At 34.2% G+C, this 27,852-nt stretch overlaps 1 protein-coding gene and 2 pseudogenes across 3 annotated transcripts; all 3 read left to right on the top strand.

Moving 5' to 3' along the window:
- The first annotated feature begins 1,403 nt into the window (after positions 1-1,403).
- LOC143534995 (receptor-like protein EIX2) lies at positions 1,404-4,282 on the top strand (annotated as a pseudogene).
- Positions 4,283-8,403: 4,121 nt separating this feature from the next.
- On the top strand, positions 8,404-11,520 carry LOC143535028 (receptor-like protein EIX2; annotated as a pseudogene).
- An 8,343-nt stretch (positions 11,521-19,863) lies between these two features.
- Positions 19,864-27,206, top strand: LOC143535078 (uncharacterized). Of its 3 annotated transcripts, none has more exons than XM_077029416.1 (8): positions 19,864-19,940; positions 21,612-21,700; positions 21,789-21,894; positions 21,995-22,177; positions 23,055-23,501; positions 25,794-25,883; positions 25,952-26,028; positions 26,937-27,206. In XM_077029416.1, exons 2-7 carry the CDS (start codon positions 21,653-21,655, stop codon positions 26,014-26,016), a joined length of 939 nt encoding a protein of 312 aa, XP_076885531.1. In that variant the 5' UTR covers positions 19,864-19,940; positions 21,612-21,652; the 3' UTR covers positions 26,017-26,028; positions 26,937-27,206. The 3 variants fall into 3 exon arrangements, with proteins under 3 accessions (XP_076885531.1, XP_076885530.1, XP_076885532.1); XM_077029415.1 differs by having other exon boundaries at positions 21,608-21,700; XM_077029417.1 differs by lacking the exon at positions 19,864-19,940 and adding an exon at positions 21,466-21,509 and having other exon boundaries at positions 21,642-21,700.
- The last annotated feature ends 646 nt before the right edge of the window (positions 27,207-27,852 follow it).

Raw genomic sequence — 27,852 nt, 5'->3', positions numbered from 1 at the left:
TATTTTTATCTACCTGTTGCGGTTGATTGGGTTAAATGCCTTGCATGTTCGAAAGATACCATGCCTTGCGGCAGGTACACAACGGGAAGTCGGTTGCTATCCGTTGAATTCGTTGGTAAATCTTTTGTGGCAAAATTTTCAGTATAAAAGTTGAGAATTCCAAAGTTTCACAGTTTTTCTACAATATCGTTTCAAATATTAAAGTTGATTATATCACCAGTTAGTTGCTTTCAGTTGAAATTTCATTATAAGTTTTAAACTTAAGAAAACATGAATTGTTTTCAGATGTTCTTATGCTGAATGTGAAGGTGGACATCAGTTTAAAATGTGACCGCGTCAATTGGGTGAAAGACGGGCAATCACACTTTGTGAGGTTGTAAATTCTAAGTCCCAAAAGGTGAGAACCTCAGATAAAGGCTGCTGGAAAGACTCCATATATGTTCTTGGGATCCCTACAACTCGTGCTCTTAGCCTCGTGTCAACGGAGAAGTATGTTATACAGTACGTGTTCTATGAGTAAGTTTTATTTAATAGATGATCCGGTGCAGTTGTATGGACAGTCAATAGTTACTGATCTATGGAATATAACTATTTTTAATTCAAAAGTCAAATTGATATTGTAACATTTTATTTTCTTGATATGCTGCAGATACGGTATAAGAACGACTACCAAGCCATAATGATAAAAAAAAACATGGGCTACCAAAATATAATAAACAAGTTCTAAGAAATATTTTTAATAGTATATAAAACAGTTGTAATGATAAAAAAAAACATGGGCTACCAAAATATAATAAACAAGTTCTAAGAAATATTTTTAACAATATATAAAACAGTTGGCTACACAAACTTATTTAGATTATTATTCAACATTAAAGCTGATCTAACCACCCCAGATGAAGAATTGTTGGTCTCACTTATTTAGATATGTGCACCTGAAAAGATTTCTTAACATTTCTCAACTAAAGTACACTTTATGTATTTAATTATTATTAAAAGATTTTAATTAGACAAGTTTCTTAATAGATCAATTCTAATATCATTTTCAGAGTTGTATGTATTATATAGGCTGTCTATGTCATGTAATAACTAATTGTTATACTAATGAATGGACTGGTATCATTAGACGGCCTTTATCAATATTCTTAAGACGAAAATGTCACAAGGTGCAAAATTTTAATTGTACATTTGTCAAGATTCAAGTCTTTGAACGCGTAACTTGAGGCATATAATTTACACACATAACTGACAAAACTGAAAGTTTATTTTTAAATCATAGATAATATAAGAATACATACTAAAAAAAGTTATCAGAAAGTGACTATTAAGTGTGAGGCGTATCCAGGCATATATGTTGATAAATTAGAGAACAGGAAAAAGATATCGCACTTTGTAACAACACAATGGAAGATACGATTTGCTATAAATTTTTGCGTCTTGTTATGCTTATATTCTCACTTATCTTGATATGGTTAAAAATTACAACTTCCACTTCTTTTAACCAACTACTCATACCGGCAGCTGCTCATTATAAGTGTATTGATAAGGAGAGAGATGCCCTTCTTGATTTCAAAGCTCAAATTCAAGACCCTAATAGCCGTCTCCGTACATGGACAACGGAAAAGGAAGAAGACTATGAGTGTTGTAAATGGAATGGAGTTACGTGTAACAACCAAACAGGTCATGTCACAAAGCTTGATCTTTCCTTTGGTGGTCTTGGAGTTAACATTAGCCCTTCTTTGCTCAACTTAAGCTACTTGAGTTATCTTAACCTTGCGGTGAATTCTTTTTATTGAAGCATTCCCGTGTTTATTGGTTCCATGACTCAATTAAGCTATCTTGATCTTTCCTATAATTCATTTAGTAGAACCATTCCAGCATCCATTGGTTCTTTAACCAAATTAACACATCTTGTCCTCTATGAAAACTATCTTTTAAACGGAACATGCGTTCCCCCGGAACTTGAAAACCTCATAAACTTGCAAGACCTTTCACTTGGAAACCTTACAAGTTGTACAGTTCAAAACATAGATTGGTTGTCCCATATGTCTAACTTGACCCGCCTTGATATGGATGGTATTTCTCTGGCCAAAGCAAATAAGTGGGTAAATGTTATTCTAAGTCTTCAAAAACTATCATATTTAAGTTTAAGGGGATGTGACCTCTCAAAAGTTATGCATCCATATTCTTCCACATTTGTCAACTCTTCTTCTTCATCTATTGTTGTCCTTAATCTCAGCAGTAACAATCTCAACTCATCCATGTATCATTGGTTGTTGCCATTAACTAGCAATAGGCTTCGTGAACTTGATCTCTCTGAAAACATGTTAGATGGCATATCCCTTGGTGATATCTGTAACTTGACATTTTTAGATTTTAGTTACAACGCTGCTGTTGTCAAACTTTCTGACTTCCTCAACAATTGGTCTTGATGCACATCAGTAATATTACAATCTTTGGATGCCTCATACAGTAAGTTCACAGGGTCATTATCAGATCACATCCTAATGTTTTCCTCTCTTGAAGAATTGTACCTTGATCATAATGAGTTAAATGGATCAATAAGTGAAAAGTTGTGGGAACTTCCCACGCTTCAGAAGTTTGACATGTCTTCCAACTATCTTAGAGATGCCATCTCTGCAAACATTGGGAGATCAAAGCTTCTTCAACTTGATCTTTCAAACAACTCACTAAAAGGAGTTCTTTCTGACGCTCAAATGTCAAACCTTTCTTATCTATATTTACTTGATCTTAGCTCATGCAACCTGGGGCCTCGCTTCCCTAAATAGATTCAAAATTTAAAAAATCTTACCTGGCTAAATATTGCCAATAACAGAATTTTTTGACACAGCCTCCTGTGGAGTTCTGGAACAACTGGCCTTCTCTATTAACATATTTGAACCTATCAACCAACAACATTAGTGGAGAAGTACCAGATTTACTATCAAACTTTTACCCTTTTGATTTCCCAAGAATAGATTTGAGTTCTAACAACTTTTATGGTCATATACCGAATGTTCCAGCTACTTCATCATACTTAGATCTTTCCAGAAACAAATTTCATGGAGGGCTGTCCTTTGTAAGCCAACTTTCTGGTGCGTTTTTAAGATACCTAGACCTCTCACATAACTCATTTACAGGAAAACTTCCAGATTGTTTGTGGCAATTTAAAGAACTAAAAGTTCTTAATCTAGGATACAACAATCTGTCTGGAACACTTCCTGCCTCTGTCGGCTATTTGAATAAACTTGAGGTGATGAGTTTATACAGCAACTATTTCTCTGGAACATTGCCTTTGTCATTAGAAAATTGCACCAAGTTAACATTTTTGGATTTAAGGGCCAACAAGTTTAGTGGTAGCGTGCCACTTTGGAGAGGGGAAAGCTTATCAAGTCTGTATGTTCTTAGCCTAACATCAAACAAACTCCGTGGACCCATCCCTTTACATTTATGTCAACTTGCAAATCTTCAAATCCTAGACTTGTCGATGAATAATCTTTATGGTATCATACCCTCATGCTTGAATAATCTTACGGCCATGGTTCAAGAAGGATTCTTGCATACGAAAAATGTGCATAGAGTTTACCTTTTAAGAGGTGTCGAGAAAATATCCGTTGACCGCGCAATGATCCATTGGCAAGGAAATATACGTGAATTCAGCACAAATCTAGGACTTTTCAAGGGTTGATCTATCAAGAAACAATCTAACAGGACGAATCCCTAATGAACTAACTAATCTCCACGGATTGCTTACACTGAACTTGTCAAACAATGCCCTACTTGGGAAGATTCCATGGAAAATTGGGGAGATGAGAAACCTTCTATCTTTGGATTTATCAATAAACGTTCTTTCAGGAAATATACCATCAAGCATGTCCCAAATGAATTTATTAAGTTATCTAGACGTATCACATAATAACTTGTCAGGGAGAATTCCATCCAGCACTCAACTTAAGTCCTTTGAACCTTCAAGATACACTGGAAATGCAGGACTTTGTGGACTTCCCTTGACAAAATATTGTCCAGGAGACAAAGATTCAGAAGTACCACCCATGGTAGGTGAAAGTGAGGATGACGGAAAGAGATAGATGAACTTCGAAGATGGTTTTATATAAGTGGCGCCACTGGTTTCCCTGTCGGATTTTGGATAGTGTGTGGCACTTTACTTCTCAATCGTCCTGCAAGGCATGCTTTTTTTCACTTTCTATATAGCTTGCAAAACATGGTTTATGTAGAGGTGGCGGCTTTTATTGCAAAGTTGAAAAGGGTTGCTTGTAAATAGTTGTTTGTTGTCTCTGGTATTTAAGGTGTTTTGGAATTACTTATCCGTGTTAGTTGTTAGTATTTAAGGATACAAGTGTAGTAACTATAAAAGATGTAATGTTTGTCTTGTATTTGGATTGGGTTTTGTAAATGAAGTTGCCACCAACACCATGGGTGGTCATTTCCCTGCCTTGTGTCAAACTTACTCACATGTGTTTGAAGAATTGCTCAGTCCCTCATAAAGTATTTCTGCCCAGTTGCCCCTATATGTTACAAGCGAGTCAGATGGTTCGTGAGCTTATAGTGAACATAAGTTCATCTACTTTGTCACATCCGCCACAAAAGAGCTTTAATGGTCAGCACACCACAAAATTACTCACATGTATTAGAAACTCTTATTTTTTTTCTTCTATATATTTTGGCATGTATTCGTTACAAAAGCATTGTGGAATGTCTCACATATACAGCTTTGTTACATGTTAACCAGGCCCATTTATATACGAGATTGTGATATCTAAACTTGATTCAAATCAAACATCATCTAGGTAGTTCCTCGACTATAAGCATGTTGTCTTTATCTTGATTCTCATGGATCTCATCTTGATCCATAACTATGTTCTTTAGACTCTCCCGAACTCTACACTGTCCCCGACCATTCATTCAGTCTTATAGACTCGCATGTCCACTCCTTTGGTTGTGATTCTTGTCATCTAATCGAGCGGACATCAGTCTTCCTTCTTCCTTGATCTACTTATGCTCCCAAATTAAAACACGAGCATGTATTTCATATTAAATTCTTGGTTAAACATAACCCGCTTAATCTGTATAAAACAAACTCTGAATTGAGCACGCTTGTCCAACCCAAATAAAAGTAGTGTTAATCTTGATGGTCAAACCGACTTGATTAACCAAAACAAAGAAACGAGTCTGTATACTATACTTTTAAATCTCCAAGCACACACAATAAAAACTTCACCCCAAAAGTCAAACCAAAAATTTGGCTTTTGAACAACCAATGAAGAAACAATAACTCATTTTCTTCTTGTTGTACCTTCTCTGCGCGAATCTTTAACAACAAAACAAGTCTGATTAGGAACCTTTTTTTCTTTGTATTTCAGCTTTGTTTAATTGTAACGCCAAAGAAAAACACATGAACAATTTGTAAATAATCACAGGAACTTCCCTCGCAAGCTCTGTGACTGTAGTCGCTGATCTTCCTGATCGAAAACTTGTTGTCTTCCGAGTTGCTACCGCACAAGCAATCTACCCGTTGCATCACCGTAACATTACCCAGCCACGTCCTACGTATTAGAATCACTAGCATGGGTCTGACTTAACCCGCTGTAACAAATAGACCTCGATTCAGAAACTCAACTTGGTTCCGATATGCGATGACTGATAGCTCCTCCTCAAGCCGGCCACCAATCTCCGCCGATCACTACTGTACCGATTATCGATTTCTTAAACTTGGCTCCGATACCAATTCAAGTTCTGATCGATAAACAAACATGGACTAAACGAATTACTCTCGTTTATATTAATAAAAAATTATAACTGTTTGACTTTTGATGACCCTAACTTGGTTGCATCTCGTGTTCTTGATGAACCTTAACTCGGTTGCATTACACATTCTTTAATGCCTAACCATGACTTGGTTTATATAGGCTAACCTAACTTGCTGGTCAAGACCTTATCTATTATAATTACATAACAATTAGGAAACATGTTATAATTAAGAAACATAACCAACCATGACCGGCTTGTAATTATTGGTACCTCAAGTTCACCGACTTGTGACTTGAAGTCCGTCATTACGTCCAACAGTTCATGACCAATTTTCGTGTGTGGAAATAAAATTATACACAATATTTTACCAATTATACTATTGCTATGATTACACAATATTTTCTCAATTATATATCATCTAGAATAACGTGTGATCATCAAACAATCCAAGTTCAGAACTAATTTTTTAGAATTCTACAAACATCAACAAAAAAAAAGATTAATAAAAGAAAGAGTAAAGTGCCATTTTAGTTCTTGTGGTTTGGCAAATAATGCGAATTTAGTCTAAAAAGTTTATTTTTTGCATATAAACCCTCCACATTTCCCAGTTCTTGCCAATTACATCCAAATCACTAATCCTGTTAAATTTTATCGTTAAGTCAAGAGTAGACATGTCTTTTCACTCTTTCTTTATTATAATACTTATTTAAGTAAACTGCGGTTTTCGTCCATCTGGTTTGTCAAATTCTACAGTTTAGTCCAATAGTTTCAAATTTGCAATTTTCTTCTTTATGGTTTCATTTCACTTGCAATTAAACCCGAATTTATTAACCTTGTTAAGTCTTGTCGTTAACCCATTTGTGTGCCCCTCATGTGACGATCAATTTTGTCTTTTTTTCTCTCCAAATAAACCTTATCCCTAATTCGCAACCCCCTCACGTGAGGGGCTGGGGTGTATTCAGGGAAAAAGGGAAAAAAGAAGGAACAAAATTGCCCCTCACGTGAAGGGCACACTGATGGGTTTAACAACCAAACTTAACGAGATTAAGGAATTCGAGTTTAATTGCAAGTGAAATGAAACCATGGAGAAGAAAATTGCAAACTTAAAACTATTGGACTAAAACCGCAGATTTGGACAAACCACAAGGACGAAAACCGCAGTTCATTGAAATAAGTATTATAATAAAGAAATAGTGAAAAGACATGTATACCCCTGACTTAACGATAAAATTTAACGGAGTTAGTTATTTGGATGTAATTGGCAAGAACTGGGAAACGTGGAGGGTCCATATACAAAAAATAAACTTTTTAGACTAAATTCGCATTATTTGTCAAACCACAAAGACTAAAATGGCACTTTACTCTAAAAGAAAAGTTCACATGTGAAAGTGTAGAAATTTGAGAAATATAATCATTTACAAGGAATTAGTCATATTGATTTGCTCACTGATTTCTTAATATTCCGTAACTAACATATATTTATGTATTTAACATTTCAACTATTACTCAGAAGATTTTAATTATTACACTACATATAACGTATAAAAGATTTCCATCTTAATTAATTTGGCTTACGTGGTCGTGGGTTCGAGTCCTACGGATAGCGCCAATGAAGAAACACGGATCTACTCTCCTTAACGGGTCCTAGATCCGATGAGTCAACAGGGTAGGATACGGTTAACTGTCAATACGATATGAATCCAATTACTAAAGTCCAGTGACGTGAACCTGCTAAACAGACACCGTGGGCTCGTTACGGGAAGGACAAGAGGGGGGTCTTCCCGTAACCACCCTCCGGCGTGAGAATAAGTACAATTCTGATGAAGATAAAGTACTTAAGTAAATTGAGAGAGTACAGTGGGAGTGAATGAATACCTCATGATGATTGAGAGGGTATTTATAACGAAGGGTGTGGGGAAGTAATTGGGCCAGCCGTCCCTTTAGGAGATGCTCTTATAACTGCCTGGACACGTGTCCTCATTTGATAGGTTCAGTCTATATGTTGCATGTGCATTTGTAACAACCTGGACACGCGTCCTTATCTGATAGGGTGGTGTACACCCCTTGGCCATGTGCACGGTTATAACGGCCTTGCCAGGTGTCCTTCTCTGGTTGGTTGAGGAATCACGTATTGTTCAAGAAAACATCTTGGAAAGTCTTCTAGAAGGTAATTAGTTATTGACAGCTGTCCCGGAGCATTACCTCGTGGTCATTTACGCGGAAGGTATTCTTTCTTGCGGATGACTTTTGAGGGTGCCAGGATGCTCCCGCATGTGCCATAAGGGTGTTTCTTCCCCGGATGGTCTATGTGGATGGTTCATATGTCCTGCGGGTGTCTTATGAGGGATTTCTGGTTAACTCGCGGGTATTACTTACGGGTATTTGGGTCTTTTAATACCCTACCTCTATAGTTTCCATTCGGGACGTGATATTGCACGTTTAATTATCTTCTAATTATTGTGATATTGGATGATTGATTAAATAATAATATCACTTTCAGAATTATATGTTTTATCTAGGCTGTCTATATCATGTAATAACTAATTATTATTCTAATGAAGGTTTCATTAACATATTACTTTAGGACAAAGAAGCTACAATGTGGAAAAATCTAATAAGTACAGATTGCCAAGACTAAAAAGTATTTGAACGTGTAGTTTGGGGCGATTAGTTTATACAAATAATTGACTAAACCTAGATGTTTCTGACCATGTCTAATATAAATCAGGGTATATATTTGATGTATTAGATCAAAGGAAAAACAAAGATCACACTTTGAAATAACATAATGCATCTTGTTTTCTTTATTTTCTCACTTCTTTTGTTATGGTTAAAAATTACAACTTCCACTTTCGTTAGCCACGAACTCGTACCGGAAGCTGCTCGTTATAAGTGCATCGATAAGGAGAGAGATGCTCTTCTTGATTTCAAAGCTCACATTCAAGACCCAAGTGGCATTCTCAATGCATGGACGTCTGAAAAAGAAGAAGACTATGAGTGTTGTAAATGGAATGGAGTTACATGCAACAACTATACGGGTCATGTCACACGACTTGATCTTTCCGACTTTCAAATCAGAAATAATGGTGAAGGTAACAACATTAGCCCTTCTTTGCTCAACTTAAGTTATTTGAGTCATCTTAACCTCGCTAGGAATTCTTTTAATGGAACCATTCCTTTGTTTATTGGTTCCATGACTCACTTAAGCTATCTTGACCTTTCCTCTAATTCTTTTAGTGGAAGCATCCCAACGTCCATTGGTTCTTTAACCAAATTAAGGTATCTTATACTCCGCAATAATTCTTTTAGTGGAAGCATTCCCGTATACATCGGTTATTTGATCAAATTAACACATCTTGACCTTTCTTACAACTATCTTTTAAACGGAACCTGTATCCCCCCAGAACTTGGTAGCCTCACAAACTTGCAATACCTTTCACTTAGATACCTCAAAAGTTGTACAGTTGAAAACATAGATTGGTTGCCCCGTATGTCTCATTTGAACCACCTCAATATGGATGGTACTCTTGCCAAAGCAAATAAGTGGGTAAATGTGATTCTAAGTCATCAAAAATTATCATATCTAAGTTTATGGGGATGTGACTTATCGCATGTCATACATCCATATTCTTCCTCATCTTTAAACTCTTCTTCTTCATCTATTGTTTCCCTTAATCTTGGCGGTAACAATCTCAACTCATCTATGTATAATTGGCTGTTACCGTTAACTAGCAATAAGCTTCGTACTCTAATTCTTGATGAAAACATGTTAGATGGCAAATCTTTTGGTAATCTTTGTAGTTTGCAATCTTTATATATTAGTTATAACTCTGTTGTTGTCAAATTTTCTGACTTCCTCAACAATTGGTCCAAATGCACATCAGTTGCATTACAATATTTGGATGCTTCACACAGCCAATTCATGGGTTCATTGTCTGATGAGATCCAGATGTTTAAATCTCTAGAATATCTTAACCTTGATCATAACAAGTTAAATGGACCAATAAGTGAAAAGGTGTGGGAACTTCCCAAGCTTCAAAGTCTTGACATTTCTTCCAACTATCTTCGAGATGGCATCTTTGATTACATTGGGAAATCAAAGCTTCGTTATATTGATCTTTCGAACAACTCACTCAAAGTTGGTCTTTCCGAGGCACACATGTCAAACCTTTCTTATGTGAATTCTATTGATTTGAGCTCTTGCAACCTAGGGCCCCGCTTCCCTAGATGGATTCAAAGTGTCAAAAATCTTACCCAACTCAGTATTGCAAATAACAGAATTTCGGACACAATTCCTATTGGGTTTTGGAGCATGTGGCCTTCTCAATTGACATATTTGAATCTCTCAGCCAACAAAATCTATGGGAACATGCCAGATTTACTATCCAACTTTGACCATATTTATTTCTCAAGAATAGATTTGAGTTCTAACAACTTTTATGGTCATGTACCTAATGTTCCATCTACTTTAGTATCTTTAGATCTTTCAAGAAACAAATTCCATGGAGGAATATCCTTTTTATGCCAAATTTCTCATGGGTTTTTAATATATCTAGACCTCTCGCATAACTCATTCAGTGGAAAACTTCCAAATTGTTTGTGGCATTTCAAAAATCTTGAAGTTCTTAATATAGGATACAACAATTTGTTTGGAAGGCTTCCGCCCTCTATTGAATCTTTGATTAGACTTGAAGTGTTGTCTATATATTACAACAACTTCTCTGGAAAGTTGTCTTTGTCATTAAAGAACTGCACAAAGTTAACATTTTTAGATTTAGGGGCCAACAAGTTTACCGGTAATGTGCCTCGTTGGATTGGGGAAAATCTATCAAGGTTGTATGTGCTTAGCCTAACATCAAACAAATTCCTCGGGCCATCCCTTTACTGTTATGTCAACTTGCAAATCTTCATATCCTAGACTTGTCGATGAACAATCTTTATGGTACGATACCCTCATGCATGAATAATTTTAGTACCATGGTTCAAAATGGATTCTTACAACAACAAAATGTACATAGAGTTTCAAATCCGCGGAGCATTTTAAAAGGTATGGAGAAATTTTACTTTCATCCCAATTATGTTGACCATGCTATGATCTATTGGCTAGGATATATACGTGAATTTAGCACAAATCTAAGGTTTTTCAAGGGCATTGATCTATCAAGAAACAATCTAACAGGACAAATCCCTTATGAGCTAACTGATCTCCATGAATTGATTGCACTAAACGTGTCAACCAATGCGCTGGTCGGCAAGATTCCAGGGAAAATTGGTGAGATGAAAAACCTTCTAGCTTTAGATTTGTCAAGAAACAATCTTTCAGGAGAGATACCATCAAGCATGTCTAAGATGAATTTTTTAAGCAATTTAGATGTGTCATATAATAACTTGTCAGGAAGAATTCCATCTAGCACTCAACTCCAGACCTTTGAATCTTTAAAATACATAGGAAATGTAGGACTTTGTGGACTTCCCTTGACCCAATATTGTCCCGGAGATAAAGATTCAAAGGGGCCACTCGTGGTGGGTGAAAATAAGGATGACGGGAAAGGGATAGATGAACTTTGGAGATGGTTTTATATTGGTGGTGCCACCGGTCTCCCTATAGGATTTTGGATAGTGTGTGGTACTTTACTTCTCATCCGCCGTGCGAGACATGCTTATTATCACTTTTTGGATAGCTTGCAAAACTTGGTTTATGTCAAAGCGGTGGTGTTCATTGCAAAATTGCAAAGGTTTTCATGTAAATAGTTGTTTGTTGTCCTTAGTATAATCAAGTTGTTTTGAACTGCTTATTATTGTTATTATTTAAGGATATAAGTGTAGTTGCAATGAAACGTGTAATGTGTTGTCTTGTATTTGGAATGGGTTTTATGAATAAAGTTGCCACCAACACCATGGGTGTTCATTTGTCTACCTTGTGTCAAATAGAATACTTATAAGCAATGTTTTTATAACCGGATTGGACTGTGAACTGTGAACTGGATGGGCAACCGATCGGACCAGCCGAACAATTTTATTTAAAAATGGCGGTTTGGATGAAAAAAAGGTTTTTTTTTCAATAAAAATTATTTTTTTTCAAAGTAAACCGGTTGAACCGGTCCGGTATTCCGATTGGATAGGTGAACCGTTTTGGACCGGCCAGTTTTTTTGAACCGAACGAGCTGTATAGAATCGGACCGGTTGGTGGACCGTATCCCGGTCAGATCGGTTCGGCCGGCTGGTCCGGTCCGATCTTAACAACATTCTTAACAACATTGTTTATAAGTATAAAAATATTTTGATCAAAACAATATTAGTAATTATCAGGTTTGAAAAAAAATATCCTTGGATAAAATCAATATACTTAGTTTGAAAAAAAAAATCTTCTTTATATGATTTCTTCATGTACTTTGCTAAAAACAATAACAATAACGGTGAATACACATTGTAGTCAGAACTGATAGAAAATTGTTAAGAGCCATGATCCGAGAATGTGATGACCACCTGAGATTGAATCGGAGATGTACTTCGCGCTCTAAATAAAGAAGTTAGAAAGAAATCCATTTTCCCGAAGCAATTGAAGCACATTCCTCTCACGACTTAGCCTGATCTTCGTCGTCTCTATTATCAGAGTCCACAGTTCTTCATGTTGTTTCGTGTTTTAGTTTTTCAACCACCAATATGTGCCCAAAATTGTTTCTGTATTTGCTAGGTTAGTTTTAACAAACTTAACATATTTGGGCCGAATTAATATTTACCTTTTTTTTAATGTAAACTTTTATGGATTGTTAGGTTCTTTGTCCCGGGAAGGATCTTGCAACAGAACAAACAATTAACCAAATAGACAACTTATTGAGAAAACTTCAACAAACACTTCCGCCCGCAACACCTTTGCATCGACATGGGCATCATTGCAACCACAACAACTTGCAACACAATATGCTCTTATATAGTTATATAACCATCCATCATATGTGCATATACATACACAAGAAGCTTTTAGAAACATCTGATTCATGTTGGTTTAAGCGTGTCACCCATTCTTTGCGACATAGGATCATTTTTTCGTCGTGATGTGACATCACGCAACAACCTCGGATGGGTTGTTTGGTTGAGTGTGAACAAAATGGTAAGAAAAGTTGTTTGGTGTTTTTTTTTTCATATATTGGTACTATTGGACATTTACGGTTTGTGAGGTTCGTGTTCGTCAGTTTGGTTGGTTCGTTCGGTCGGTCATCAAGATTTGTTTGAGGAAAGTAACTATTATCGATGTTTTGGTCGTTTATAAATGTTATTATTATTTTGATATATTGTGACATAAATACATTATTCATTTGGCTTTTGTTACTGAATCTTTTTGTTCTTTTGATAAAAATGATCATGGTATTATTTTTTGCTAATGATACTGGCTAACAAAAAATGTTTTTAAAGATCAAATTATAGTTGGGAGTCAAGTTTAAGTGAGAATTATGAGAATCGTATTATGCATTTATATGAGGAGTGCTTAGTAGTTATAATGAAAGTCAGAAAAAAGAATTGAAAAGCATACCGATGGATAAGACACCGGTAACTATGTTGTTAAGGATATCAACACATGTCTTAAATTGACGGAAAATCACAAAAATGAATCACATAAAAATAACTAGACTTACAATAAAGTCTAACTAGAGGGATCAATAGTATAACTTAAGTCTAAGGATATCAATACATGTCTTAAATTTCAAAAAGGTTCTCTCATGATCCTGATCTATATATATCACATCTTACAAACATGCAATCGTATATTACAAGCTAGTTTGAGTCTCATGTACTAAACGGGTAATTCTTTAAAATACAATATTTAATAAAATAACTGATATACTATAAACAATAAACCTATCAAACATTGTTAATACATAGTCATTGTCCTATAGCTTTTACAACAATTTTAAAATAAACATTATAATATTAGACTTGTTTGTCATTGATTTAATTAGACTTTCAAAAAACTAGCATACTGTACACATGGCCAATACTAAAAAGTTAAAAGAATTTTTATATGACGCTTGATATTTATAAAAAATAAATATTAAAAAAATGCTATATAAAAAATAAACATAATACTACTTCCTATCTTCTATAACAATTGGTATCGTTAATAATTTAAATTGAACAATTTTTACCCAGTAAGCAATAAAGATCTGTTCAATTTGAATTATCGTCGACACCTATTGTTATAGGATAAGATCTGTTCAATACCAACTATTATAGGAGATAAGAGCATTAATTGCACTAATATGGAGTAATTTATTAATGTAAAATTTTATTTAAATGCTTTAATAATTAACATTTAATTTCCATTATAAGTGTCATAGTTTGATTTTTCAAGTATTTCTTTTACAACCTTGACCGTAAATATTTTTGTTCGTGTCATATACTTGATGAAAATTATATCAATGTAAAATACATTTAAAACCCAATCCATTCATATATTTTACACCAAGTACTATATAACACAAACAAAAATATTGTCGGTGAAAGTTAAACAAGAAAGACTTGAAAAATTAAACCATGACACTTATAATGGGACGGAGAAAGTACATTATATGTTTCTATTGGATAATATGTAATTTATTAATAACGTACGCTAAATAATAAGAAATTAAAAAGTTATACTTAATATTTAAACATAATAATAAATTATCATATTATAATCATAAGTGCATTAATTTACAAATGGTCAAAACTACATTTATAATTAACTTTTATTTTTAATTAAAAATCCTTTAATTTATACATTATTTTTTTATTTTTATTTTTTTGAAAAAAATTTATACATTAGTTAAAACTTATCTCTCTCTAGTTTCTTATATAAATTTGTTTTATTGTGTCATAATTCTTACTAAGTAAGAGACATTAATCTCTCGAACAAGCTAAGATGTTCATCAACAACCAAACTCTAGTAGTTGCCATTGTTTTCAGCCTATGTGCTTTGTGTAAGTTTCTTGATTCACGTAATTCTTTAAAAAAGATACACTTTACAAGACACTGATCTATAAATTTATATATATTTTATATATATTGGTTAGGGCTATAAACGAGTCGATTTGAGCCGAACCAGAATGTGCTCGAGCTCGAGCTCGAACTTAATCGAGCTGGCTCGAGCTCGGCTCGTTTTCTTTATCGAGCTGAAAAATCGAGCTCGAGCTCGTCGAGCCAGTCTCCTTTAATTTTTTTTAGATTTTTTAATTTTTTAATTTTTATTATTTATTTTTCAAATTTTGATATATAAAAGACAAAAAAATATAATTTTAGCATACATATTATATAGAATTTATAATTAGAGAATTTATAACTTTATATGTTTTATTTTCGTTATTCTTTTATAAAGTTTTAGGTATCGAGTAACACAATATATGTATAAGTATGATATATATATATATATATATATTAAAACTTAGGGGTTAATCTAAACGAGCCAACGAGCCGAGCTAACGAGTCGAGCCGAAATCGAGCCACGAGCCGAGTTGACCCTGGCTCATGCTCGGCTTGTTTAGAAATCGAGCCGAGTCGAGTCGAGCTCATTTATAATTGAGCTTTTCCGAACTGAGCTTTTTCCGGGCTATTTTCGAGCGAGTTTCAAGCGAGCCACGAGCTTTTTAAACAGCCCTAATATTGGCATTGTAATTAATATTGTATTAGAATATTATTAAACTTTTCTTTTTTATATAAACCTAGTCTTATGCATTTCTTATATAGGTATTGATGGGAACAATTACATCAATAATAGAAAAATGGATCTTGCATCAACAAATTTCAAATTTCATAGTAGTGAAAATGGTATCTGTGTGCCCAGCACTTGTGAAGATATGCCAGCTTGCTTTTGTTGCAATACAGAACCGCGTGGTTTTTGTGTGCCAGACGCAAAGGATTGTGAGCGCCTATGTACTTAAAGCAACACATGTTTTTACATGTTGCATCGTATCATACTTTAATTATAATTAAACAATGATGTTTGTGTTCATCACGCGTGAAATGTTATTTTTCTTATCACTATAAAAAATGATGCTAATGTAACTATGGTAAAATGTAAATTAAATGATTAAAATGTTGCATTACACCTAAGACGACTTTTTTCAAAAGGTTATGTTAGGTGAAGTTGCATTAAATCTAAAACAATATTTTTATTAGATTATGCAGCCCTTTTTAAATACAAGTTGCATGTGTTATTCAAATGCAATCTTTTTCATAGTACTACATTTATGCAAATGCAACTTGATTTACTTTCTAATGCATTTTTTTCTATATTAAATGCAACATTTATTAAAGTTATTGCAATCTTTTTTATAGCCATACAAGACCACTCGTACTGGGTGCGTTATGGGTTGCTTTTTTAAGGATAATGCGGGGCGCACACCGCCCCCCCCCCCCCCCCCCCCGTTTTGAGTTTTTTTTGGTAGCGTCGTATCTAAAACGCGAGAAAAGGGCACGAAAATCAAAAAATGACCGTTGCATGTTACCGTTGGAGAATAAAAAAAAATATTTCTTTATATATTAAACCAACTAATTCCCAATCAAAACTCATCAAATTTATAAAACTTCTCTTTCAACTCTACAACTCTATAATTCCTTACACAAAATTCACTATATATGGATCCTCCATCTATATATAAACAGTTTTTCGGGCCCGACCAACAAGCCGAGGACGTGGAGGAGGAACAGGCGGTTACGAGTGCGATTATGCTCGCGACAAAGTATATGAGTTCCGTTACGAGTTCGATTAGCTCTCCACCCCTCGTTTCAAAAAAGAGCATATATCGAACGAGATCGTGCCGAAGCCAACAACCGGTTGATGGCGGATTATTTCTGCGACTCGCCGAGATACAAGAACCCGAAGACCTTTAGGCGTCGTTTTCGGATGTCTAAAAGTTTATTTATGCGCATCACCAATGATTTGGAGCGTGAGTTTGATTACTTTCAGCAAAAGCCTGACTATCGAGGGACGCTAGGATTCACGGCTATTCAGAAGGTTACGTCAGCCGTACGCGTGCTCGCCTACAGAAACACGACCGACATCAACGACGAGTATTTAAAGATGGCCGAAAAACAACTCGGGACACCTTGGAGTATTTTTGTTACGGTACGTTTTGTTTTTTTTTTTAAATAGTTTATCACTTGTTTACTGTGATCATTTATTTTATAAAAGTTTTGTAAAATATAGGAATATTTAAACTATATGGACCACATTATCTGAGAGAGCCCAACGTTAACGATCTACAACGTCTTTACGAGGCACATACAAGGGTGCATGGTTTCCCCGGCATGATAGGGAGTGTAGATTGCATGCATTGGGAATGAGCTAATTGTCAACTGCATGGCGAGGTCAATTCACACGAGGTGACCAAAAGGGACTAACGGTCAGCCTTCAAGCGATCGCTTCATACGACATTTGGATTTGGTCGGCATTTTTTGGTGTTCCCGGTTCCAACAATGACATAACCGTCTTAGAGCAGTCTCCTGTGATGGAGAGTTACATATCTGGGACCGTTCCCGTCGCTTCGTTTTGGGCTAACGATAAATTCTACCATCATGGGTACTATCTGGGTGATGGAATATATCCAGAGTTCACGATAATCGTTAAAACATTCAGAGACCCGACGGATGAAAAAAGACAGTATTTTAAGAAAGTGCAGGAGTCTGCGAGAAATGATATCGAGAGGTGTTTTGGTGTTCTTCAACAACGATGACATTATGTTAAAAATCCTTGTCGTCTGTGGTCTTTAGAAAGAATGAGATGTGCTATGTATGCGTGAATCATAATGCATAACATGATCATCGAGGACGACTCGAATCCACCACGGACTCCGGCAAGTATGGAGCAACGACTCAAAAACTCGGATTCCGTGCGGTCAAGAGAGATACATAACGCACTAAAGGAGGATTTGGTCCAACATCTTTGGATGTATCGGCCTCTGCTTGGTGAAACCGATGATCAAAACGAGGGCAACAATGAAGACGATGATGAAGACAACGACGACGATGGTGAAGACGATGAAAACGACGATGAAGACGACGAGGACGACGACGACGAAGAGGGCGAAGACGACGAGGGCGAAGACGATGACGACGAAAACAACGACGAATAGTTTTTTTTTAATTTTCATGTTATTTATTTAATAAAATATAATTGTTATTTGATTATTCTTATTAAAAAATAAAAAAACAAAAAGTGTAAAAGTGACTGGGTGCCACGTGGCGCATAATGCCTGAGGGTGGAGAGTTATGACTACAGCCTGTTTTTGTAAAAAACCATAACTCTGACTGGGTGCATAATGCCTGAATGTTAAGAGTTATGACTACACACGGTCTAAAAAAGGTGCATCCTTTAGCCTTTTACTACACTTAAGTGCAACAACTATTAAGTTTTAGTACATAAAATTCAACTTTATTTTACAATCAATGCAATTTTTTTTACAATTTTTGTTATATTTAATGCATGGAGACCATGAAAACGAAATCAACTGAAATCATATGTCCAATCAAGAACAAAGCGTCGATTTTTAATATTAAACAAAAATCGATCAATTTTAGAGTTAGAAAGGTCAATGTGACGAATTGAGACGACAGGAATCATGACGATTTGGAAGGATCAAGGTTAGGGTTGTAAAATTTCAAGAAGAATGGTCCGATCAGTCTAAACGAAGATGGTTTACAGACACTAAACATGACCGGTTGCGTGCCAATTCCTGGTCCGGTCAAGCCATCCAAGCCAGTTTAAAAAACTTTGGTAGAAGCAAGTTCGTATGGATATCCCGTCCCCGTGATGGCGCCTCACTAGTATGGAGGTGAGAATATATTGTGGACGTCTATATATCAAATCTCAACACCACCCGATTTATTCTAGAACACGTGGTTTACTTCTCTCTTGTTGGCGATAGGACCGATCGAACACACAATTTATTTCCTTAATGTTAGTTGTGGGACCGATATGTAGGAAACGCCCAATTATAACGTAGACAATTATATCATACTTTTATTTTACATCTCAATTATATAAAAATAAATTTTTCTTAAATAATCACATTACTTATTCACCCTTTAACTTTTAAACCAAACATCATTTATCGGTAACTAAATACGTTTTAATCTCTCAATCCATTCAATTAAACTCGGAGGAAAGCGAATTATGCAAGGAAAGTCCGAAAAATTCCTGTCACAATTTTACAACTTGTCAGCTTGCTAATAAGGTTTGGAGTGCAGTTAACTCGTGGTATCGTATCTGACCGATTTCCGCCTTCGAAATCCAAGATTTACTTAATATTCACGACTCAACTTCTTTAAACTTCAAAAACAGAGAAGTTCTTCAAGGTGTGACTATAACAACGTGTTGGTATATTTGGAAAGCAAGGAATGAAACAACTTTATTCAAAAAAGCCTTCACGGTAAACAAAATGGTGGAAAAATTAAGTCTTTGAGTTTCTTTTAGATCAAAATAGGTCCACATTTAGATATTTGTTATGACTTCATTCGTGTAATTTCTCTTTTTATTTCTGTAGCCTCTAACGACTTGTTAGCAGTGTTGCAAAAATCGCTAGTCAGTAGTCGAGCTCTTGGGTGGGGACTAGCGATTAATCAGATCAAACTTTAATGTATATATTTTACAGTTTTATATATACACGCACAAATTTTTACATGTAATTTTCAGTTTTATACACATACAAACATATTTGGGCCATAAAGTAGCTGAAATCTCACTGGAAGCTGCTGGTTTTTGCTGTAATCTCGTCGGAAACCGCTGATTTTTGTCAGAATCTCGTCGGAAACATTTTATTTTGGTCGGAATCTTGCCGGAAACCGCCGATTATGGCCGGACTTGACCGATTAATTAGCCGACTAGCCCAAAATTAATAGGTAAAGTGAAGACTAGCGATTAATCGGTGCCTAGTCGGGATTTTTGCAACACTACTTATTAGTATCTTCTTGTTTTAATGAAAGTTGTCGTTTAAAAAACCTAATATATATATAAACCGAATATTTTTATATAAAAAAGAAAAAGAAAAAAAGTGAATCCACCGTTTGATGTGGGCCCTAGTGTCCACCTCCTTTATATTCTTCCAGTCCAACACGACTCACCAAAGACCCAACACACAGCTTCTTCAAAGACTCCATTAAAGAATCTTCACTTCCATCTTCACCTTTATTATCCACCGGTAATAATATTAATATTAATCATTTTCTTCTTCTTATTATTATTATTATTATTATTATTATTATTATTATTATCATCCTCTTTGTTACCATGTTCAAAATCTTGAATCTTTATCATATACATATGTTGTTCATCTTTAATATATATATATAGTTCAAATTATTGATATGCTTTATGGTTTTTGATTTTTTTTATTCTTTAGGTTCATTTGTGAGCTGCTAATATATTTAGGGTTTTGTAAATTTGTTCATTTTCTGCTGATTTTTAAACTTTGAATCTCACCTTGAAAAGATAAACTTAAATACCATTTTGTTTGTGTATTTAGTTTTATAGACTGTTTGCTTTTAGGGTTTCTGTACTTGTTTTAAGCTGAGTTATTAAGCTGAGATAGGTACCGTACCTGTACCTGGTTAGGTACTTAGGTACCGGTGTTGGTGTTTGTACGGTACCTGCTTTGGTACTTTTTTTATAAATTGTATAAGATTCATTCGTAATCAAGAAACCATAATACGGAAACCAAAGCATACAAAATGTCCCAAATCTATAGAAAAACAAGAAAGAAAGGTACGAATATCGGTACCTAATATCCAAGAAAAACTCAACATTTTTCAATTGGTATCATCATCATCGTACTCAGTAAATCCCACCAATAGCAAAACTATGGTAGGGTCTGAGGAGGGTAAGATGTAGACAGCCTTACCTCTATCCCGTAGGAATAGAGAGGCTGCTTACGGTGAGACCCCTGGCTCGATAGTAGTTTTGCATCAAGCCTTGGACATAAGGCACATAACACAACCATTTGGACACCGGCTGATTGGTGCTTGTACCTGTCTTTCGGCCATCAACGCCACCACATGATGCCTGATTAACTTTCCGCCACTTTTAACGTTATTTTCTCAGAATTAGTAAAATAACGTCAAAATTAGTGCAATTTCACAACCAGGGCGTATGAAATACATTATATGCAGTTTCACATTTTTCAATCAGTATGAAATACTTTTTTTTTTATTAATAATTCAAGATTTTTTTTTATAATACTATTAATAATATTAACACAAACCAAACTACATCTGGATAATGGGTAAAAATGAAAAGTGGGTACCCGTAGCGTGCCGCATGTATCGGTACGGTACTGGTACGTTACCGTAATTGGGAAAAAATCTCAACCCTAATTGTGACAACAATTCTATGCTTAGAATTGTCAATTCTATGCCTAGAATTAGGATTGTTTTAAATTGGATAATGCTTTGTAGTTTGTAGCTTGTAGAGTTCTATAATTCTAGTTTTAAATGTTAATAGTAAATAATTGCTACCCCATTAAGAAAGTGGTCGGGTTTGTGTAACCAGAGTGACTTTCAAGTGGTCAAACCATGTTGCTTTAGATTATCAAGATATAAACGATACGGGTTTGTGAAAAAGTTTGTTTCTTTATTACTCTTAAGACTGGTCAAAACTTGTTACCTTAGATTTTTAAAGATGTAAAAGACACGGGTTTGTGAAAAAAGATGCTTTTATTAACTCTTTAAGACGGGTGGACTACGTTTCTTCACGAGCATTTTTTGGGTTTGAGGTTTCAAGAAAATGTTATAAATTTTAAGTACCATATGAATTTTCATGATGTAAACGATACGTGCTTGTGAAAAAGTTTGTTTTTTTCTTATTCTTAAGGCAGGTAGAATACATTTGTTCACACTTGTTTGAGGTTTCAAGAAAATGTCTGGTGGAGACGTTAGAAACGTATCATCTAGAGATATACAAATGGTAATGTTTTTGAGCCCAATGTAAAAATTATCAAAACTTTTTTATATTTAGAAATGTAGTTTAAACATTATAATCGTTCCGTTTGCAGGTTCAAAATCTCATAGAACAATGTCTACCTTATTACATGACTCAGAAACAAGTCATAGATATTATCTACCAGCAAGAGAAAATAGAGCCGAGCTTTACCGAGCTTGGTATGTGCTTAACACTTAACAGTTAACAACTTCTTTGTTTAATATTCATGTGTGTTTATGTCAATATAAAAAGTTTTTATTATTTTTTTATTTTTTATAGTTTGGCAGAAACTTGAAGAACAAAATCAAGAATTTTTTAAGGGGTACCATTTGAGGTTGATGGTGAAAGATCAAATAATGGAATTTAATAAGCTTCTTGATAGACAGGCTGCATTGATGCAGCAATTAGGCCCCACTGCAGTTAATTTTCAACCTCAGTCGAATGGTTCTCATTTGCCACCAAGTAAGTATTTTTTGGCTTAAGCTAATATATTTAAATATAGGCACATAGCCATATAGGTGCACGTTTTATCAGATGCAATATGTTGAGAACTGTGAGAACTGCAGTAACTCTTGTAATATTATAAATTGACTAAAAGTTCTAAAACACATGTACATTACTAATATTTTTAAGATTTATTTTTAAAAGTAGGATATTACTAGGGGTGCAAACGAGCCGAGCCGAGCCCGAGCTCGACCAGGCTCGAGCTCGGCTCATTTAACTTACATAGAGCTCGAGCTCGGCTTGTTTCGAGCTCTATTTCCAAAGCTCGAGCTAGGCTCGTGAGTAGATTTTTCAAACTCGAGCTCGGCTCGTTTACCATTTATATGTTTGTTTTTAAATATATAATTATTTTTATATATTTTTTCTATTATAATTTTTTGTATAAAATAATATATATTATTTAGTTATTTTTATTTATTTTTTTATAACATGAAATATATATATATATATATATATATATATTAAAAAATTATATAAATGGCAGGCTCGTTTAGGCTCGCGAGCAGGCTCGGGCTCGATTAAGCTCGGCTCGTTCGAGCTTTTTAACGAACCGATCACGAGTAGCTCACGAGCAGCTCGGCTCGTTTGCACCCCTAGATATTACTAGTCATTTATCTAAATGCATATATGCATTTATATGCATATGTGCGCATTTTTATATATTTTTTATAGAAAAAAAAATAAGAAAAGAGGAGATAAAATCAAAGAAAAAGCGGGAAAAAATTAATAAACGTGTGTTTTCCAATTTTATATTTTTCTTTGAAGCGTAATGCAACTTAGATAATTGGTTGTTTAAGATAATTAATATTATATTATTAAATTTTCTTTATTTCAGTGCATCAGAATTCAACATGTTACGCACCCGAAAATCCCGGCATGCCACTAAAGACCGAAAACATTAACAGCTTCTCAAGAGGTTTCGACAACTGTGGACTGCCAATACCCTCGGGGGACCCGCAGCCTCATTCTAGAAGGATCAACGTTCCACCGAGTATGTTGTTGGGACAGAATACGAACGTTGGAGTGACAAATGGTGTATCTGTGAAAACAGAATCAAGTTATTTGGGAAACTCAAGGTTTATGTATGGAACGAATGGGAACGTTCTTGAAGAACGGCCTGCGATCGGTGACGCGTCTGCTTCGTCTTTTAGTTGTTTGGAATCTGACCCGCATCAGTTGAATGGATCGCTTCTTAATGACGGTTCTTTGTTCGGTTTGTTGGATCCTATGTCTCAGAACTTTGGTTTGTCAGAGTCAACTCCCGACTTCACTAATAGTTCTGGTAAAGCCCTTGTTTTTACATATATATATAGGGGATAGATCATGCGAGAAGTGATGTTATAGCGAGAAGTGTGAGAAGTCGATCTCAACCATTGATTATCTTTAGTTGTTCAAAACATTAATTCCCCTAATTACTCCTCAATAATTCTCCATATTAAATATTATAGAAAGTTACAAATCTTAGAAAAGATAAATTGACTTTTACATAAAATATCAGCTAGAATAATTTTAATGAAATATAATTGAGATAAAATTATTTACATTCATGGTTTCATAAGATTTATTTGAATCTTCTTTTACGTACCTACATATGAAAATAAATGTATATGTAGGTGAATTGTAATTAATTGATCACGTACACAAGTAACACAATAATCTACATATAGCTTATGTTTAATTATACAAATTGTTAGTTTTTTATTTTTATCAAAATGTAACTCGTACTACAAACACAACTTATGTTCACCTACACAAATTTTGTTTCTTTGTTTTCACCAACACATAACTAATATTCACCTACACATAACTCGTATTCACCTACACAGATTGCTAGTTCATTATATTTTCACCTACACATAACTCGTATTGCCTACACATAAAAGAGATTAATATAAAAATAAAAAACATGATGTATTCCAACATTGCGAATATTTTACTACTTTAGGTTAATAATATATCATGAATAATTTTTGTTTGTGTAGGTTAATTTTTTAATCCGCGTAGGTAAATACAAATGGGTAGGATATAACATGAAGTAAATTTATATATATAGTTAATATTGTGATTTGTGTAGGGTACCATGAACTAGTTATGTGCATGTATATTAATATTGTGATATGTGTATGTGATAATATGAACTAGTTTATGTGTAGGTTAATGTTATGATTTGTGTAAGTATTTGTTTTTATGATGGTTAATTTAATTTTTTTGTAGTATGAGTATGGTGGTTTTGTTTTATGTATTTTTTGAAGTTTAAATCAAATTAAAAAATAAAGATTAAATTATAGTCATTTGTAACTTAACATTGATTAGTATTAATTACAAAAATAAACTCTTAAACCTTTTATTAATATACTTCTAGAATTAAATAATTCAAAATTAAATAGAAAACTTTTGATTGGTTAAAATCTCTTCTCGCACTTCTCACCATAAGAACACTTCTGAAATGAACCAAATCATATATATATATATATAGAATTTTCCAAATTACATATGTTTAAACATCATTATAACTGCTATAATGTCGTATATAAACAAAAAAAATATCATATTTACTCATTTTATGATAGATAGACTTAGACGGAACCTACCATTTGGTGAACTGTTCGTGAACCGTTCGGCGGGAAGTTCGTTTAATAAATGAACGAACATGAAAAAAAAATTGTGTGTGTAGTTAAATGAACGAAAATGAAAAGCGGTTGTGTTCATGAACGTTCAGTGATGTGGTCATTTACGTTTGTTTATGGTTGTTAATTAAAAGTTTGTTTTATATTTTTATAATATTTTATTTTGTAATAACCAACCTATTGTTTATATTCAGTTTGTTTCGTTAATGGTTGGTTTTATAAAGTCTTTATTTTAACTAACAACAAATCTAACTTGTGCTTCATTGACATTATCAGAATAAAACCGCCAATTGGGGGATGATTTTTATTATTATTATTATTATTATTATTATTATTATTATTATTACAAGTGCTTAAGTTTATATTTAATTAAGGTGATTATGTCTAATTATTTCAAGTGCTCTTTTTTTAATCTTAAATAGTACATGTCCATTTGCATTCGTAAACCAGTTTAATCCCTTAACAAACGAACACGGACAAGATTTTCCTTTCGGTTAGCGTTCATGAACAAGTGAAATGTTAAATGAACGAACATGAACAAGGCTTCATTATGTTCGGTTCGTTTACAACCCTAGTTATAACAATGTTTTCCAAGTAATTATTTTATTTTATTTTATTTTGGTAGTGGGATAAAAATGAGAGTTTTAATTTTTGAAAAATAGTAAATATGATATTATGAACTCTAGGAGGACACTATAGTCTATATATGTGTGTTTGTATGTGTATGTAATTATACCTAAAAATTGTTTGCGGGTCAACCCGACCCTGTATGACCCATACATTAATGACTTATTTAACACAACTATTTTTTAGACAACTCGTTTTGACTTTATGACCCGTACATTAATGCCTAATAAAATCTAGACACAACTCGTTTTGACCCGTTATGCAATACACTCGGACCGCTCATTATGCCACATCTAATAACATTTTTTGTTAACTTTTAGACATGTTGGAGAACTTCTCTAGGTCTGCTTTTCTGTCATCAGACAGAGACAGTTTCTTGGACTCGCATAGTAGTACCGTAGAGCATCAAGGTATTTTTTTTAATGTCAAGATCATCTTTTTTTTTTCTCATTTAAAAAATGTTTCTTTTTTGTGTCAGGGGAAAATAAGAGGTTGGACATACCAGAAAACTTAGGTTTTGATGATTTTGGCAGCGAATCGTAGAACGATCAAATGGTAATATTTTTTATCTTTATTTCTAGATTTTGGCTTTCTTGGCAATGAACCTTAAAAGTTAAAACAATCAAATTAGCATAAGTCAAAAAGCTCGTAAAAGAGCCGAACTCGAGCCAGAGTAAGCTCACACATTGGCTTGCGCGTTTGGCTCGTTTATGTTAAAACCAAATTATAATATTTATAAGCTATAACGAAATTATATTTATAAATAAGCCCACATAATATGGTACATGAGCCCACTAGAGACCACCCTAATAGTAATTTTTGCTCAAATATTATTTTAATATTATAAAATAATTTTGTATTAAAATGTATATAATGGGTCAGACTGGTTCAAACTAAGAAAAGAAAATGATTGAAACGGGTCAAAACGGGTTGACAATTCTTGAGGTATTTTTTTTTGTTGGAACGAGAAAAACGGAGGAAACTTTTTAGTATTTTTACTTTTTAATTTTTTTTTATTTATATTTCGAGTTAATTATATTTTTTAAATTTTTTAATGAGGGGTTTTTGAAATCTCAACCCATTTTTGACCCATTTCAAAAACCCCTCATTAAAAAATTCAAAAAAAAAAAATTAAAAAATCATAACTCGAAATAAAAATCAAAAACTAAAAAAGTAAAAGTACTAAAATGTTTCCTCCATTTTTCTCGTTTCATAAAAAAAAAAAAAAAAAAACTCGAGAAATGCCAACCCGTTTCAATCAAAGTCTTTTAAAAGTTTGACCCATTATTTAATACAATCCAATTGGTCACATTTGCCACCCCTAAATTTAAATGAGTCGAGCACTAGCCTAGCTGAGTCAACTCATTTAGCTTCGAGCTCGGGCTCTAAAGCTGGCTCGACTCACTCGTTAAGCAATCCTAAATCAATGAGATTGATATGTCATTGTTCATTTATCGATGCAGGTGTAACAACTCATGTAGGACATAAATCTATGTAAATAGCTTGATTATGGGAGGCTTCAAGTGTTGTAGATTGGTGTGTGCAATGAAGAGGTAACATTAACTCAAGATGCTTGTTTTAGTCTACAATTATAGACCATTAGGATTGTGTTTTAAGGGGTTATATACCGAATGATTTGATAAAAAAGTTAATGTTATTAGCATGTAATGCCTATGAATATGATCACCAACCCTATGTCGAGATCGTTCTAGAAAATATGAAAATGATCGTTTGATCGTTGTAAATTATGTTTTGTAGAAGGTTGTGTGTGTCTCATTATCCATACGTCGTGTTGAAATAAACAACTTTAAATAAACGGATTATATTTACATAAATAAGTTTAGAAAATAATAAAGTGTTTTATCGATCCTAGTTTGGAAAAAAAAAACAGATCAAAGTTTAGTATCGGTGCTTGGAAATACTGCGTTATATTATGTTTCTCTTTTAAGACCCCAGAGAAAGCTATAGGCTCCTCAGAATCTATTAAAAGGCGGTTTTTACGGTCAGATAATGATGATAATAAGAAAATCAATTGGGTTGCTTGAGACGACTTAAATAATTCAAATGATAGAGGTGGTCTTGGTATTAGAAGTTTAGGGCTACTTATGGTCCCAAGATTGACCAAGATGGTATGTCTCTAAGACGAAGACGAAGTCTTAAAGAGGGCTGGTGTTTGGTCTCGAATAGTTAAGGTGGTACATAGATTAATGAAGAAGTCACGTAACCTCGTTTGGTTATTAGAAAAAAAGGTCGGAATGAGAAAAAGACTTTGTCGAATTCAAACGAGTGGACTTGGGAGCTAGATCTTGATGGTATTTTTTTTTTCCAGTTAAATGTGTTAGATCGCTTCTAGATTGGTGGTAGTTACCGGGTGCGTCA

This window comes from Bidens hawaiensis, unplaced genomic scaffold (genome assembly GCF_021521415.1).
Source record: "Bidens hawaiensis isolate Kalapana, Puna unplaced genomic scaffold, B.hawaiensis_p1.1 tig00010384_1, whole genome shotgun sequence".
In the NCBI taxonomy this organism is placed as follows: domain Eukaryota; kingdom Viridiplantae; phylum Streptophyta; class Magnoliopsida; order Asterales; family Asteraceae; genus Bidens; species Bidens hawaiensis.
This window is presented reverse-complemented; position numbering and strand designations above follow the sequence as displayed.

Excerpts from the sequence above, each read along its gene's own strand:
- LOC143535078 (XM_077029416.1), top strand. The coding sequence starts at position 21,653 with ATGTCTGGTGGAGACGTTAGAAACGTATCATCTAGAGATATACAAATG. Across the intron at positions 23,502-25,793 it reads CGACTTCACTAATAGTTCTG|ACATGTTGGAGAACTTCTCT; the intron begins GTAAAGCCCTTG and ends GTTAACTTTTAG. Across the intron at positions 25,884-25,951 it reads TAGTACCGTAGAGCATCAAG|GGGAAAATAAGAGGTTGGAC; the intron begins GTATTTTTTTTA and ends TTTTTGTGTCAG.